This window comes from Heloderma suspectum, chromosome 3 (genome assembly GCF_057233095.1).
Source record: "Heloderma suspectum isolate Gila_16-S chromosome 3, 16-S_ref, whole genome shotgun sequence".
In the NCBI taxonomy this organism is placed as follows: Eukaryota; Metazoa; Chordata; class Lepidosauria; order Squamata; family Helodermatidae; genus Heloderma; species Heloderma suspectum.
The window spans coordinates 108,286,126-108,301,510 of NC_139460.1; the positions used below are offsets into that span (position 1 = coordinate 108,286,126).

Consider the following 15,385-nt stretch of genomic DNA (forward strand, 5'->3'; position numbering starts at 1 on the left):
GTGGAATGCCGCAATCACTGGGGCATTACATCGAAATGCCCTCTCCCCCTGAACAGAGCTTGGACTGCACCATGGTTCAATCCGCAGTTACGAGCTCTGAAACAGGAGGTGAGATGGCTACAGCGCCAGTGGCGGAAGTCTCGCTCCGAAGACGATCAGACACAGGCTAGAGCTGTATCTTCAGCCTATCACGTGGCGGTGAAGGCAGCAAAAAAGGAATATTATGCTGCCTCCATCGTGTCTGCAGAGTGCTGTCCCAGGAGGCTGTTCCAAGTGGTCTGGAGCCTGGTCGGTCCAGTTGCTCCGGAACCGCTGGAGCATTCTAAGGCCTCCTGTGAGGCCTTGGCAAGGCACTTTGTGGATACAATTTATCGGATTAGGAGTGTTATTCCGTGTGCCATAGATACAGTTAGCGAGCAAGAGGCAGTTTGTGGCAAACCGGTTTTGTGGGATTGGTTCCAGCTTCTTCCTTCTGATGGAGTGGACAAGGTGCTTTCATCTGTAAGGCCAACCACCTGCTTACTTGATCCTTGCCCATCTTGGCTCATTATGAGCTGCAGAGAGAGGCTGGGTGAGGGGATCAGGGTGGTGGTGAACGCCTCCCTTGAGGAGTGATGCTATCAGCTCTCAAGGAGGCAGTGATAAGACCGCTTTTAAAAAAGCCCTCCTTGGATCCCCAAGTTCTGAACAACTTTTGCCCAGTCTCGGATTTGCCATTTTTCGGCAAGGTGATCGAGCAGGTGGTGGTGATGCAGTTGAAGGGCACACCTGGAAGAAGCCGATTATCTAGATCCATTTCAATCAGGCTTCAGGTGTGGGCATGGGACAGAGATGGCCTTGGTCACCTTGGTGGATGATATGAGGAGGGCTTTGGATACGGGCGAATGTCCTTCCTTGTTCTTCTCGACCTCTCAGCGGCTTTTGATACTGTTGACCACGGTATCCTTCTGGACCACCTGGAAGGGTTGGGCATTGGAGACACCATATTGCGGTGGTTCTGTTCCTTCCTCTCCGGCAGGTACCAGAGAGTAGCACTGGAGAGGAGGTGTCGGACCCACTTGTGGGTGCCACAGGGTTCCATCCTCTCCCTGATGCTATTTAACATCTATGTGAAGCTGCTGGGGGCTATTATCAGGAGGTTTGGGGTGCAGTGTCATCAATATGCGGATGACATGCAGCTCTACCTCTCGTTCAAATCTTCACCAAGGTTGGCCGTAGAATCCCTGTCCAAATGTCTGGAGACGGTGAGTGGCTGGGTGGGGAGGAATAAACTGAACCCTGACAAGACCGAGGTACTTTTGGTGGGAGACAAGAGGAGGTTGGGGGATGTTGACCTGGTGTTGAATGGGGTATGGCTAACCTTGAAAGAGAGCCAGTGTGGTGTAGTGGCAAGAGTGTTGGACTAGGAGCTGGGAGATCCGGGTTCTAGTCCCCACTCGGCCATGGAATCACACTGGGTGACTTTGGGCCAGCCACAGACTCTCAGCCCAACCCACCTCACAGGGTTGTTGTTGTGAGGATAAAATGGAGAGGAGGATAATGTAAGCCTCCTTGGGTTCCTTGCAAGAGGAAAAAAGGTGAGGTATAAATGCAATAAATAAATAAATTGAAAGACCAGGTCCGCAGCCTGAGGGTCATTTTGGACTCCCAGCTGTCCATGGAGGCTCAGGTGTCAGCTGTGAGCCGGACAGCGTTGTACCAACTCCAACTGATACGGTGGCTGCGCCCCTACCTTCCCAACCATCTGCTCCCATCGGTAGTACATGCCTTGGTCTCCTCTCGTCTAGACTACTGCAATGCACTTTATGTAGGGTTACCCTTGAAGACGGTTCAAAAGCTGCAGCTGGTACAGAATGCGGCGGCTTGCCTGATTAAAGGCAGCCACCGGCGTGATCACATCACTCCAGTGCTGAAGGAGTTGCACTGGCTACCAGTTGTTTTCCGGGCCAAATTCAAGGTGTTGGTTTTGACCTTTAAAACCCTATAGGGTTCTGGCCCAGCCTATCTTAAGGAGCGCCTCCAGCAACACCAGACAGGCCACTCAACAAGATCAGCTTTGGATGGCCTTCTCTTTGTCCCATCAGCCAGGACAGCTAGGCTGGTGAGGACGAGGGAGAGGACCTTCTCTGTGGTGGCCCCCACTCTGTGGAACTCCCTCCCTAGGGAACTCCGCCATGTCCCCTCTTTAATGAGTTTCCACCACGCATTGAAAACTTGGATGTTCAGGCAGGCATTTGGGGTGGGCTAGGGTAATTTTAGAAAATGATGTTTTGATGTGTAATTTTATTGTTTTTAAACTATTTGTATTATTGTACATTGCCCAGAGTGGCTGGGTGACCGGCCAGAAGGGTGATTAAGAAATTTAATTAATAAATAACACCATCCAGGATTTAATCCTAGATGAGGGCACCAACTTGGTTTATGTTACAAACATCTGATTGCATGAGGGGAGGCAGTGACCTCTCGCAACTATGTCCAGTGAGTACAGCACCAGCTAGGAGTCAAGTTGTAGAATGGTGTCACTATAGCTTACTGGGATACCATATCCCTCCCAGTCCATCAGACTGCCAATTTCAAGTGCCTGTTTGTAGTGCTTGGCTCTTGAAATAGAGTGGGAATTCTGTTGGTGTACCGTTCCACCCTGCAGACAAGTCTCCCTACCTGAGATGATGGAGGTGGACTTGATGTTGAAGAGCCCTAGGTTTCGGTCTTGAGAAATATCAGCATCCATGAAGAGGTGTCTTTGACATGAGCACCTCAGGTCTTCATGGCTGCCATGACAACCATGGGTCTATTCCAGACCCTCTTGAGCTCCAGACATTGAAGGTCAAGCACGGAATCTTCTTTCCCAGACAAGATGACTTGTGGGGTGGGAGACTTCAATTCTGCCTTTGCTATTGGCAGATTGCCAGATATGCTTTAGGCTGTTGGTGGCTTCTAACCTCTGCAGGGGTAGAAATCGTCTTTAGTTGGTGCTTTACCGGTGCCTGATTAAATTCTCTTTCAGATGGCCCTGGAGGAATATCTTCTTGATATGTCTGGCAGTCCTATCAACAACCTAATCTCTGGAATTTATAACTAGTCAGACAATTGATAGTTACTTGTGTCTTCTCTCACCAAGGACAGATCAGCTTACCTAGGGAACTTTGAGAGCAAAAAGTGGTCAAGGAGATGGCTACAAAACGAATAGAGCGAATCCCCTCTGAAAATGTGGGTTTGCCTTTGAAACGTGTTGAGAAACTGCATTTGGTGCAGAATGCTGCAATCAGACTGCTGGAGGGCAAATTATATGACAAAGTTACTCCATTGTTCCTGCCTGTTGAGATCATCCAATGAGGTCTTGTTTCAGGCCCTGCCGCAATCAGAGGTACAGCTGGTGATGACCCATGAAAGAAACGTCACTGTAGCAGTGCCTGATAATGGAATTCTCTCCCCTCAAGGTTCACCCAGACTCCATGGTGCAGTAGTTTTAACAACCTTTTCCCGGTTGTTAAAACTGCTGTTTTGTCAGGCTTTTGAGTTGACTTGACTGTTGTTGCCCTGGATTTTTTTCCTTTATTGATCTGTTTTTTGCTGCTTCTGCATTCCTTTCTTTTTTTAAACTGTATTTTAATTGTTTAGATCAGCCTTCCCTAATGTGGTGCCTTCCAGATGTGTTGGACTGCAACTCCCATAGTGGGGTTATGGGAAATGTAGTCCAACACATCTGGAAGGTGGCACATTGGGAAAGGCTGGTTTAGATTGTAGTTTGATATGTTAGAATCTCGGATGCCTTTGGATAAAAAGGGAGCCTGCACATTTTAAAATGAATAGAACCCATTTGAATGCCTCTTTGGTGGTGGTGCTAACAGTGAAGGTTTACTTTTCTGTTGCTTCTGTGCAGCACCATCCAGCAGATCTTTTCCAAATAGTGAAAGGTCTTCTTGGAAGCTTGCTGGGATTGTTTTGCTAATCACTTTGCAGACAAATTCACTCACATTTGCTCCACCTTAGACTCCAGTTTTGATACAGTAAAGATACAAGACATTACAAGAGCTAGAGGATGACTAGAGATGCATGGATGAATTTCCATTGTTACAGCCTGAGGATTCGGACAGGGTGCTTGGGCAGGTTCAGCCTGCCACCTGTCTCTTTGACCCTTGCTCATCAAGGCTGATAACGTCTATCCAAGAATGAGCAGCCAGGTAGGCCTCGGCTATGATTAATGTTTCGCTGAAAGAGTGCATTGTCCTAGCCAACTTGAAATAGGCTGTTATGAGGGCTTTCCTAAAGAAACCCTCCCATCTAGATGCATTTTAATCTGGCTTTCCACCTTGCTTTGGGACAGAAACTGATTTAGCACCCTTTGGATGGTTTGTGTTGGAAAAGCATGATCCTGCTAATTCTTCTGGATCTCTTAGGGAGCAATCCTATGGCCGCTAGACAGCGGCTAGACGGCCATAGGATATGCTGTTTTCTGGGAACCGACCTCGGAGCACCCGCTCTGAGGTCAGTTCCCAGAAAACTGACCTCTCCACACTTCCGTGCTGCCTTTGAGGCAGCGTGGAGAAGCCCTGTCCTCCCCACTCAGAAGAGGAGCATGGAGCAGCTGAAAAGGGGCGTGGCTGGGGGTGTTCCAGGGTGGGGAGAGCGGAACTGTGCGTATGACAAATCCTATGTGTTGTACAGCAGCCTTCTGTCCCGCTCAGCACCCCTGAGACTATACACCCACAATCGGCTGTCTAGGAGAAAAAGCAGGGGAGGAGAGGTGCGGAGGGAACGATCCCCCTGTGCTTCTCCTGCCTTGCTTTGGATAGGCGGTCGCTTCCAAGTTCGGAGGCGGATGCCTATCTAGATAGGATTGAACCCTTAGTAGCTTTTGATACATTGATCATGGTATCCTTCTGGACTGCCTATCTGGAATGGCAATCAGGGTGACTGAGCTTAAGTGGTTCTGCACGTACCTAGGTGGTGTGTTCCAGAAGGTATGCTGGGGGAGGAGTCTGTAGTTTGGTACCATGGTACTTGTGCTACTGCAGTTGGTGAGAAACTTATGGTCTGGTAGCTGCATGCACCCATCCCACACCTTTACTACATCCCCACAAGGATGGCCTGATCCACACACAGAGCCCCCAATTTCCCTACTGCCTATACTCTCCACTCTTTCCCCCAGAGATCCTCATACAGATTGATCTTTTCCCAGTGCTGTTCACAGTGAGGAAAGAGCCATCTGTATCAGGAATGCGCGCGCGCGCGTGTGTGTGTGTCCACGACTCCCAAGTCAGCATCACACATGTCCCTTGGGGCTAAAAAAGGTTGCTCATGCCTGTGCCACAGTGTTCCAGAAGCTTCTGTCCTACCCCGTACATATTCAATATCTATGCAAGATTGCTGGGAGAAATTGTCTGGAATTTTGAAATTCAGTCCTATCAATATGTAGAGGACACCCAGCTCTCTTTCCTTTTCACCAGATCCAGGATTAGCTGTGGACAACCTGGGCAGTTGCTGGAGTCAGTATGAGAACTAATAAACTGAAGCTTGAACAAGAAAAAGAGATGCTGCTGGTTTATTCACCCAGGTTAAGAGGTATTGGATCTGTTCTTGATGGGGTTGCATTTCCCCTTAAAGATCATGACTGCAGCTTAGAGATACTCTTACATGCCCAGGTGGCATGTGTAGTACATACTGCTTTTCACTAGCTTTGGCTGGTGTGCTAGCTACATCCCTTCTTGAAGAGGGATAATCTGGCCATAGTTATCCACATTCTAATAACAACCAGGCTAGATTACTACAATGTGTTATACATGAAGAGAACAACAAGCTAAGGAACACTCAAGCCTGCTCCCAACATGTCCATGGGTAAATGCTGATGCCAATGAACAAGTGAACAATGCTAGTAAGTGTTTGAGAACACATTTAACTTACATGATTATCACAGGAGATCAGATTATCATTGCGGCTGAGGCCTACAACTGTTCATAGCAGCCCAGTATTCACTCCCCCCAAAAGTCAGGCACATCAACTGCTCCTGTTGAGCACCTCAAACTCGGGGGGGGGGGGATTATCTTCAAGCATCCAAAATAAATATTTAAAAGGACCCAATTACCTCTTCCACTTGCAATACCATTTCCCACTCTGGGGGTGGGGGGAGATAATCACCCTTAGGAAAGGAGGTCAAAGTAACAGGTGGGAGAGGCCTGTGGGAGAGACCTGTGGAGCCTTAATTCTTTCCCAGCCAGTATAAAAACCCTGTGCTAGAAACACAAGTGTCAGGGGTGGATCTGAGCCCATACAGTCCCAAAGCAGCTCTGATTCTGAGGAGGAGATACAATCCGTGGGAGAGGAACTCTCTCAGGTTTCAGAGGCGCAGCTGGAGGGGGAGCCCCCCCTGCTCATATTCCTGGGAGTGACAGTGACCCTGGCATGGAAAGGGAGGGACAACTTGAGCTTTTAGACACAAGGCACAGGCACAAGCGAGAGGTTGCGGGAGCCGAGCTTAGGCACTCAGCCCGATTGGCTCAACATCAACAGCTGCGCCCCGAGGCCCCACGGGAGAGGGGGAGACCTTCCCCTCCTACTCCTCAAGTTCAGAGAGTTGCCGTGCTTTTCCCCAAACGACCAACTGATGTCCTAACTCTTAGAAACCCCTAGTGGGCTGTTCCTTTATATTTCCCCTGAGTCTCAGGCAATTAGCCTCTGTAACGTTCATTAGGCTGAATGAAATTAAAGCCTTGGAAAGCAGCCCTTTTGTCTGAGTGTCGATTCTGGCTATTGGAGGATTCAGAAGGCAACAGGGGCATTCCTGACAACAAGGATGTGGCAATGTTGTTTTCCTCCATGGGATCATGGTGGCTTTAGGTTCAACCCACAAAAGAAGAAGGATGCTAGCATTGTCCCTAGGCTGCCAGCATGGTTTTTTTTTTGTTTTTGTTTTTAATGCAGGCCCCTCCACTGCCTGCTACTTCAACCATCTTTTCCAAGGGGAATTTCTTCCCATTTGGAGGAAGGAAGACTGATTAGGAAATAGTGGAAGGAATCAGTGTTTCAGCAGAATCACATGGGAGGGTCTCCTTATAGCAAGCTGTGCCCACCCACAAGAATTCAAGGATTTTCACATGGTTGAATTATCATCCTAACTACTGGCTTCATAAAACTACTACAATCACAGCTGTGTGGCCAGCAGTTCCTGGAGAATCAGGTACTGGTATGACAATGTAGATCTGCAAATTATAGAAGTATTTGTAGATGCTAATAAAGGACTTTATATAGATATTTACCACATCAGGTTTCTATATGAAAGAATACTAGGGCTATTTTTACACAATTTATGAACATAAGCAAATAATAATCCTGCTCTTATACTAAAAGAACCCAGAACGGCATACAACGTAATTATAGAACCATGTCATATAATCAGTGCAAAAGGCAAATAAAAACAAGTTCTACAAGCAACAAAATACAACCAATGCTTTGACCAAAGACCAACACAAATCTAGTGGCAGCAAGAGTCAAAGAAAAAGAAAAGCTAACAATAAAACTAGTTACACGTTATTAGCCTGTCAGTCAACTATAAGGCAATTTGATAAACTATAAGGCAATATCTATATTCTTTCCAAACATAAAAGTAAGAATGGTATGATGATATAAGAAATAAAGCCTCTGGATTATATTCTATTCTCATTTCTTGTATTTCACTGTCCAAGTGTTTGTTGATCATGAGGAACATAGTAAAACTAAAATTACTATGAATCTGTAGTAATAGTTCTGTAAGGGTTGACTTCAGATTCAGGCACATGCAACTTGGCTGGCAGAAGTGGATGTCCCCAGCCTCTCCCCCCTACAGCAGCTCATCCAGACCCCTGAAAATACTACACAGAGACTGGGTTTGCCAAATCACAGAGGGGGAAATAGGCCACGGTGGCTTATTTCCTCCATCGTGCGGGCCGGGGGGGATAATTACTGTTGCATAATTATTCTCGCCAGCATGACCTGCAGTGTCATGACAACCCTGGTAAGGGTAGCTTGTTGCCCTGGTTAACTAGCTACTACAAATCCATGGACTGTTTCATGGTTGTTGGGTGGCTTGTTAACCATGCCAACAAGCTACCCTTGCCAGAATCACATGACATGGCAAGCCATACTGGTGAGGGTAATTATGCAAATCCCCTCGGCACGTGACTGGCATACTCAGGGAAGGGAAATAAGCTACTGTGGCTTATTTCTCCCTCTGTGATTGTGTGAACAGGCCAAGATGGTCAGAAGTCCCTGCTGAACAGGGTGAGCTGTGGTATGTGTATGTATGGGGGGCGAGGGAGAACCCTGAAAATCAGGCAGTGGCACTTTCTGTGAGCAGAGCCTTGCATGCACATAGGACAGATCATGGATCCAACCCAGTAACTCATGTTTTGTTTTGCTGTATATCTTCATTTTTAAAGTTTAGTCATCTGTGTTTAGTATCTGAACTTTCTTCTAAATAACTTACTTTTTCTACATACTCAAATACCAAGTATAGTTTTCCTCTTCTTCTGAAAGCTTCTTTTAATTCCACTATATTTTCTTGTTTCAAAGTACGAAGCATTTTAAGTTCTCGTAAAGTGGTTTCTTTGACCTCTTCATTTTCTAAAAATTAAAGAAAGGTTGGTAAAGTATATTGATTTTTTAAAAACTTTTTTTTAAACATTTAACTTGAACTTCCTTTGCCACTTGGCTGGCTTTGGACAGAAGTGTAAAAATGCTCCAGTAACTATAACAGTGTTCACTGTTTATTTATTTTCATTTCACTGCTGGCATGTGACTATTAGCTAGACTCTTGATAGAAAAGTAACTTTAAAAATCTTTAAGAATATTGCAGCACTTTATCCAATACCATTCTCGTACTGCACATGATTAACAAATCTTGTAGATAGTGTATAACAATGATGGGGCTGTTCTCATGTAATGACAGCCCACTGGTTTAAAAACCGATAGGCTGTTGTGCACAAGTGGGCATGCTGCCTGTAGTGTGTCTGCCTCTTCCACTTTACAGCACAACCCATGCTCAACTGCTTTGGAGGCTGTGCAGCGTGATGTGTGGATCCAGACTGCTGGGTTGCTTAGGGGCTAAACTCTCTTTAACAACAACATTTGGAAGAGTGTTTTTGAACCAGGGTAGGGGTGTTTAGCCATTCTTGAATCTACTGCCCCCACCCCAATTCTCTTTGCCATCTCCTTTTATCTTGCCAGTGATCTAGACCCATGCTTGATAGATAAAAGTCCAGAAAACCGACAGGGATAAAGGCAGCTTGGGAAGAAGAGGGGGCGTTGTTTTGTTTTGTATTTTGGGAAAGCAGATTAGAGAAAGGGTTAAGTACCCATGATCTGCTGCAAAAAAAAACAAAACACCTCTCCCAGGGATGCTCTGTAATGGAGAAAAGACTATTGGGCTATTGCTTTGCCCTAAGCTACAATACTGAACATACTTATTATAGCAAGTGGTAGCAGCAACTCAAGTCTGTGGGAATTACTTCTGAGTAAAACATGCCTTGTATCAGGCCGAAAGACTATGAGGATAAACTCAGTTATCAGTGTTAATATACGATGCTTCTATGGACAGAAAAAAGAACTAAGCCACATAGAAGTAAAGGAAAATTAAGAATAAGGGTTAAACTAGACGTGATGTTAGTTGTGTAGATGCAGTTCATGTGTATGATTTTTGTAATGTAAATGGCAGGTGGGGGAGGAGGGGAAACAACTTGCTTCAGAACCATGAGAAAGGGGAGAGGGAGTTAACTAACCAACCTACCTCCAAAGCTGCTATTTATATTGGGGAAAAGCATCCCCTGGCACCAAATGTGTAAACTGTAAATATCTGGTTTACAACAGAATGGCATCTATGACACATGGCAAGGATAGGGTTTGGGAAAGAGAAGGAGTATCCTTGCTGCTGTTGGCTGCCTTAGAAAAACATATATTGATAAACATGCCACAGTTAGAGTTGTTCAGTAGAGGAACACGTCACCTAAAAATTAATAAGAAGATGCAAACAATAAAGGTTCACTAAAGTGGTGTAGGCATATTAAAGAAGCGTTCCATCACTCATCACTTAAATGACCTGGTTCGCACAACACAACAACCCACCATGGGTGTCAGTTTTTTTCTTTTTTAACCATTCCACCCCTGGCAGGGGGATTTCGACATGAAAACAGGAGCAGGGAAAGCTTAAATCCCCCGCTCCCAAATCGCCATGGTTCTGAACTGGAGGCACATGAGCTTACCCAGAGGTAAGTCGATCATACATAGCTGAGCTAGGAGGAGGACAGGCTGTGAGGAGCAGCTAAGGAGGCTTTTTTTCAGTGTTAAAGAAAATAAACTGTCAGCCACCTAATCCTAAAAAGTAAGCTAAGTCCTCCCCACCCAATCCACACTGAAAATACGGTATATGTAGGTCAACGCAGGTGTTTTGCAATGCAAGAAAGGGGAGTGGGAGAGAATTTCATCACAACACGAGTACAGAGGAGTTGCACAGGAAGCAGGTAATGGAATAAGTTGGAAACAAGCTGCGACAAGCCTTAGAGAGGCTGATTGTCATTGGCAAAATCATGGTTTAGAGATCGAATAACCAACCCATGATGGCTTGTTTTCAGGATGGCTTATCGTGACGTGCAAACCATCTCATTAAGTCACAAAACCAGATGACACTTGCATACATAGCTATATTTCAGGCACAGTAGCAATTAATGCACTACCTGGGGAAGTACTGCATTCCCCTTCTCCCACTACAAAAATATTGCCCTATGCATGCTTGGAAAATGCAATGTCCCTGCAATGAAGCACAACCTTGAAGACAAGTTTGCAATATGTGGAACAAGTGTGCATTATAGTGCACTATCACAGGCCTTTATCATCTTGACACATTAGGTGTTGCCTTGACTAGATAAGGAGTTTTCCTAGTCTGAACCAGGTCAAAAGGCAATTGTTTCCCTTATATTTGTGGGCTAGGGTGGGGTTTATGTAGTCTGGAGATTAAAAAGCCTCCTACGTCACCGCCCCAAGTCTCTTACTTCATGTAGGAGGCAAGAGAAAAAGAGCACTTGGCACCAAAAGGGGTAGACCCTTGTTCAGAACATCTAATTATGAAACCAGGAATAGGGCATGCCTATTTTGCTAGATGATATTGCTTCTGTGAATGCAGGAGTATCCATAGTTCAGCTACATGCTGGGCTAGCCTGCTTTTCTCTGAATTATATTTGAGCTGGAAAGTGTGGGACAGAGAGTGAGTCATATGGCCAAGGTCAGCCCGTGACATTGTGCTGCCTGAAACAGACCAGCAAATGGCACCCCCCATCCACTAGGTCAAGATGCATGATACCCAAAGCCAGCCAAGTTATTTTGGCATAGGAGGCAGAAAATCGCACAAACATTTCTCCCTGTCCCTGGCAATAAAAATACGGTAATAACATGACTAAACAACTGAACAACAACAACAAATAACAAAGTAACAATTTGCTGCCCTTTCATGGTGCCCAAAATCTGCTGCCTGAGGCAGTTGCTCTCTCTGACCTGGTTCACACAACATGACAACCCACCATGGTGATCACCTATGGTGGGTTGTGGTGACATTTGGATCCAGTGCAGTTTCTGCAGGGTGGCTTATTTTTCATGAAAAAGCAACCCTGAAAACCCATGGCTTGTTGTTGGGTTGTTCAGGGTAGCTTGTTGTGACGTCCGAACCTGGCAGGGCATCTTCATCATGGGTTGTTGGGAAAGGCTAGAAAGCTGCCAGACAAGAGCAGCAACCCCCACTGACACTACTAGCAATCTTGCTAGTGCCACTGCCATCCTCCCTCATCCCTTGTCAGTGCTTTCTCCTCCTAAAAAACATCAAGAAGAACATGTCTGAAACCTTTAAAAGAATTATTTTAAAATTTTTGGTCTTGTGCAAGTGCGCAGATGCACAAGTCTACCACTATGAAATTTGTGCAATTTCCCCCTCAGCTTTACTGCTCCGCCATGCAATTTGCATATATTTACCAATGTATATCAGACAGCTAACAGTGGAGACCAGTGGAGGGAAGCGACAAGCACCAAGGCAGGGTCAGGGAGCCAAAAGCAGGTGGTAGGTGCAGAAGAAGGATCTTTTGGGGTGGGTGTGCTTACTTCGGTAATAGGTGAAGCAGCCTTTTAAAAAAAGGTGTTTGCAAGCAAGGGAAGTGTGGAAGAGGAAAAATGAAATTGACAAGGACATTGACAAGAGGGGCATATACCTATACTTGGCTAAATAACAGACAGGCAGTCTTGTAAAAAATGGCAAAAATGTTATTCTGTTTGTAAGGGCTCAGAAAATTAATTCCATTTGGCAAACTGCTGTGGAGGGGGGGGTAGTTTCCCTTGTGAGTTGGCAACCCCAGTGGACCAAGTGCAGAAAGGGTGCTGATGTAGGGACCAAGAAAACAGGAAGTTATGCTGCAAAGGCTCCTGGGATACATGCCAGGAGCAGGCAGGAGGACTGAAGGGGGCTGAAGAGGCAAACAAGCTATGGCAAGCTGCAGAGCACCCGATCATCTGTCAGGTTAGCAAGTGAACAACCAACCCATGGTAGTTTATTCTCAGGATGATTTAGCATGATGTGCAAACTCACCCAATGACCTGTTTTGCATGTAACAGGAAAGCCACCATGAGGGAATTTCTCCGTCAGGCTTGTCACTGTGGTGGCAGCCGCCATTTTGAATATTCAAGCCATGGTGGGGGCATGTACCCAATGAGGGTGGGTTGCTGGGGTGCTTGACAAGCCAGCCAGAACCCATGGGCTCTTTTAGGGTTTCCAGTGGCTTGTCAAGCACCCCAACAACCCACCCTCACTGGGTTTGAATGCAACAACAAGCTACAGCGTCCCCCTGCCGTTGCTCAAATATTCAAAATGGCAGCTGCCACTGCAAAGAGAAATTCATCCACAGTGGCTTCTCATTATGTGCAATTCCGCCCTCTGTCTAATGGTAGGGACAGCCCTGCATGTAGCAGACCCAGCTTCCATGACAGAATCTGAATGGCCCTTTGACGCTATTTATAAGTGTTCTATAGTTTATATCCAGCATACAAAAACAGTGTACTCTGGCTAGAACAAGCTAGTACCACAGAAAATGCCATTTCAAAATGGATACCTCTGTATTCTTTAATAAAAAGTTCAAACATTGAAGCGTGAGACAGAAGTATCACTAATAACTTCAGAGTTTATTTCTGTATTAGACACAGAACCAAGTTTCTCAAGATTACAGAATCAAATGCATATGCATGTCTACATTAAGTTCTGCTGAATAAAACAGAATGGAGCATAACATTTTAAGCTATCTCTCTGAAAAGTTTAACTTCTTAGTCTAAAGATAGCTCTAAGTGGCAAAAAATAATAATAAATGAAAGAATCAGTCCATTATCTAGTAAGCTTACAGATTCACTACTACATAGTTAAGATTGTCCAGCGTCATTTCAGGAAGGTTTGAAATAGCACAGTGGTCTCTTCATGTCCCCTTTTTGACACAAAAGAGTATGGGGCAGTATCCAGTGATGGTGCAGCGCTAGCACTAATGATGTTGCACCAGCATATACCAATGCCACTGCAACATCATTAGCACTTGCTAGTACAAAGGGAAAAAGTGGCGAAATTTGGCGACTTGTTAGAGCAAAAGGAAAAGTGGCAAAATTTGGAGGCAAATCACCACCTTTTCTCTTTCCACTAGCAAGCACTAATGATACTGCGCTAACATCGGTTTATGGTAATGCAATGTCATTAGCACTGATGGTGGCACTAGCACTGGATACTACCCTCTGTTCTTCCGTCTCTAGACTATTGTGCTTAATTTCAGAAAAGAGTAAATGTTCAGCACACACTTCAATGAAATAGTATTAGCATTATACAACAATGGAAGGATTTTACCTTGGACACAAAAAGCTACTAAATTTCATTACAAATGTATTCACATATGCAAACAGAAAAAGTTACCTTCACTGTCTTTGAATTTCTTAATGGCCACAATTTCATGCGTCTCCTACAAAATATGACAGCAAAATGAGTAGTTTGTCAGGACAAGCAAAGATTCATAGACACATACTTTCAGCAAATATTTTGCCCTGTTTTGTGTTGCAGCTCTTGGCGAGGCTAAAAATGTTGCACATTTTTAAAAGCAGGGCTTTTAAAGAAGTTCCCAAGACTAGGAAATTATTGTTCCCCAGACGTTTGTGGGTCCTCCTCTTTATCTGGCTTTTAATAGAGAATGTAAGACCTATGTTTTTTGCTTGGTCTTTGATCTGTCTGGCTAGAGTTTTCTGATCAACTGAATGGACATTATCTTATTTTTGCTGTGGTTTTATATTGGCTTGAATGCAATGGAGCTGCTTGAGAAGAAGGCACTTCAGCCATTGCAAGGGAAGGGGTCCTCACTAACTTTTTAAACAATTCCTCCTTCTTGCTATAGCCACTGCACTTCATCCTATTCTGTCATGGAGGATTCCTCAACTCTCAGAAGTGGCTTTTTGGTGATGCAGGGGGTTGCAGTAGGAAAGGGACAGTGGGGAAACCCCCTTATGTGACTAGAACTCTGCTCACAGGAATTCGGATCTGTGTCTGTTTTATTTTATTTTGGGGGGAAGTCACCCTGAGCCCTAGAAAAATTGCACACAAATTATTTTAAATTAAAATTATGTATTTACAAAGGAATGCAGAGTAAAATAAACATGAAACAGGGAAAAAAATCTAATCACCACACCAAAGTATAATGCAAAACAGAGATACATGTAATATATTCACTATCTTTAAAATATTAAAATTACTACTTTATTTTATATAAGTAGTCATAAAATTAAAATGACTACTTACATAAAATAAATAATGCCTCTACAGCTTTGAGTCAGTTAAATAATTTATTTAAAATATTTCTAGGCCACTTTTCAGGGTGATTCCAAAAGATCCTGAAATCCTTCAACTGCGAAAATTAAAAGAATAATCCAAAAAGAGCTATCAAATGGAATTTTTAAAACTCCTACTGCAAACATATTCTACAACCTGTCATTCAGGGAAGAGTGTGTATAGAGTTTTCTAAAATTTCAGTAAAGTTTGTTTCAAATTGGAAAAGTCAATATACATATATGTATGTACCACATATCCAAAGCACCTTCAACATATCCTCCTACCATGTCTCCCAATAGTCAATTTCCCCTTTCATTCCAGATTCCTTGGGTATAGTTCATACCACTTTGGGAGGTTATTTTGTCTGTACATGGTTGTCTTACTTAGGGATGGGGGAGAAACTGGTTTGGTTTGAATTTTAATACAAGCCAACCTAATTTACACCACCCTAACTAATACACGAACCAGAACACAATTAGCCTCCGGTTTCACATTTCTCAGAATTAGTTCTCCAATTAAAAAATGCATACA

The 15,385-nt window shown here is 44.5% G+C and overlaps 1 protein-coding gene across 3 annotated transcripts in view; it reads right to left on the bottom strand.

The window, feature by feature from the left end:
* CDKL5 (cyclin dependent kinase like 5) overlaps nucleotides 1-15,385 on the bottom strand; it is a 105,894-nt gene that overhangs the window by 48,261 nt on the left and 42,248 nt on the right. For all 3 annotated transcript variants that reach the window (XM_084844082.1, XM_084844080.1, XM_084844081.1), the window contains exons 4-5: nucleotides 13,952-13,997; nucleotides 8,462-8,598 (exon numbers count right to left, since the gene is read on the bottom strand). In XM_084844082.1, coding sequence (XP_084700208.1) covers nucleotides 8,462-8,598; nucleotides 13,952-13,997 — 183 coding nt within the window. The remainder of the gene's footprint in view (nucleotides 1-8,461; nucleotides 8,599-13,951; nucleotides 13,998-15,385) is intronic.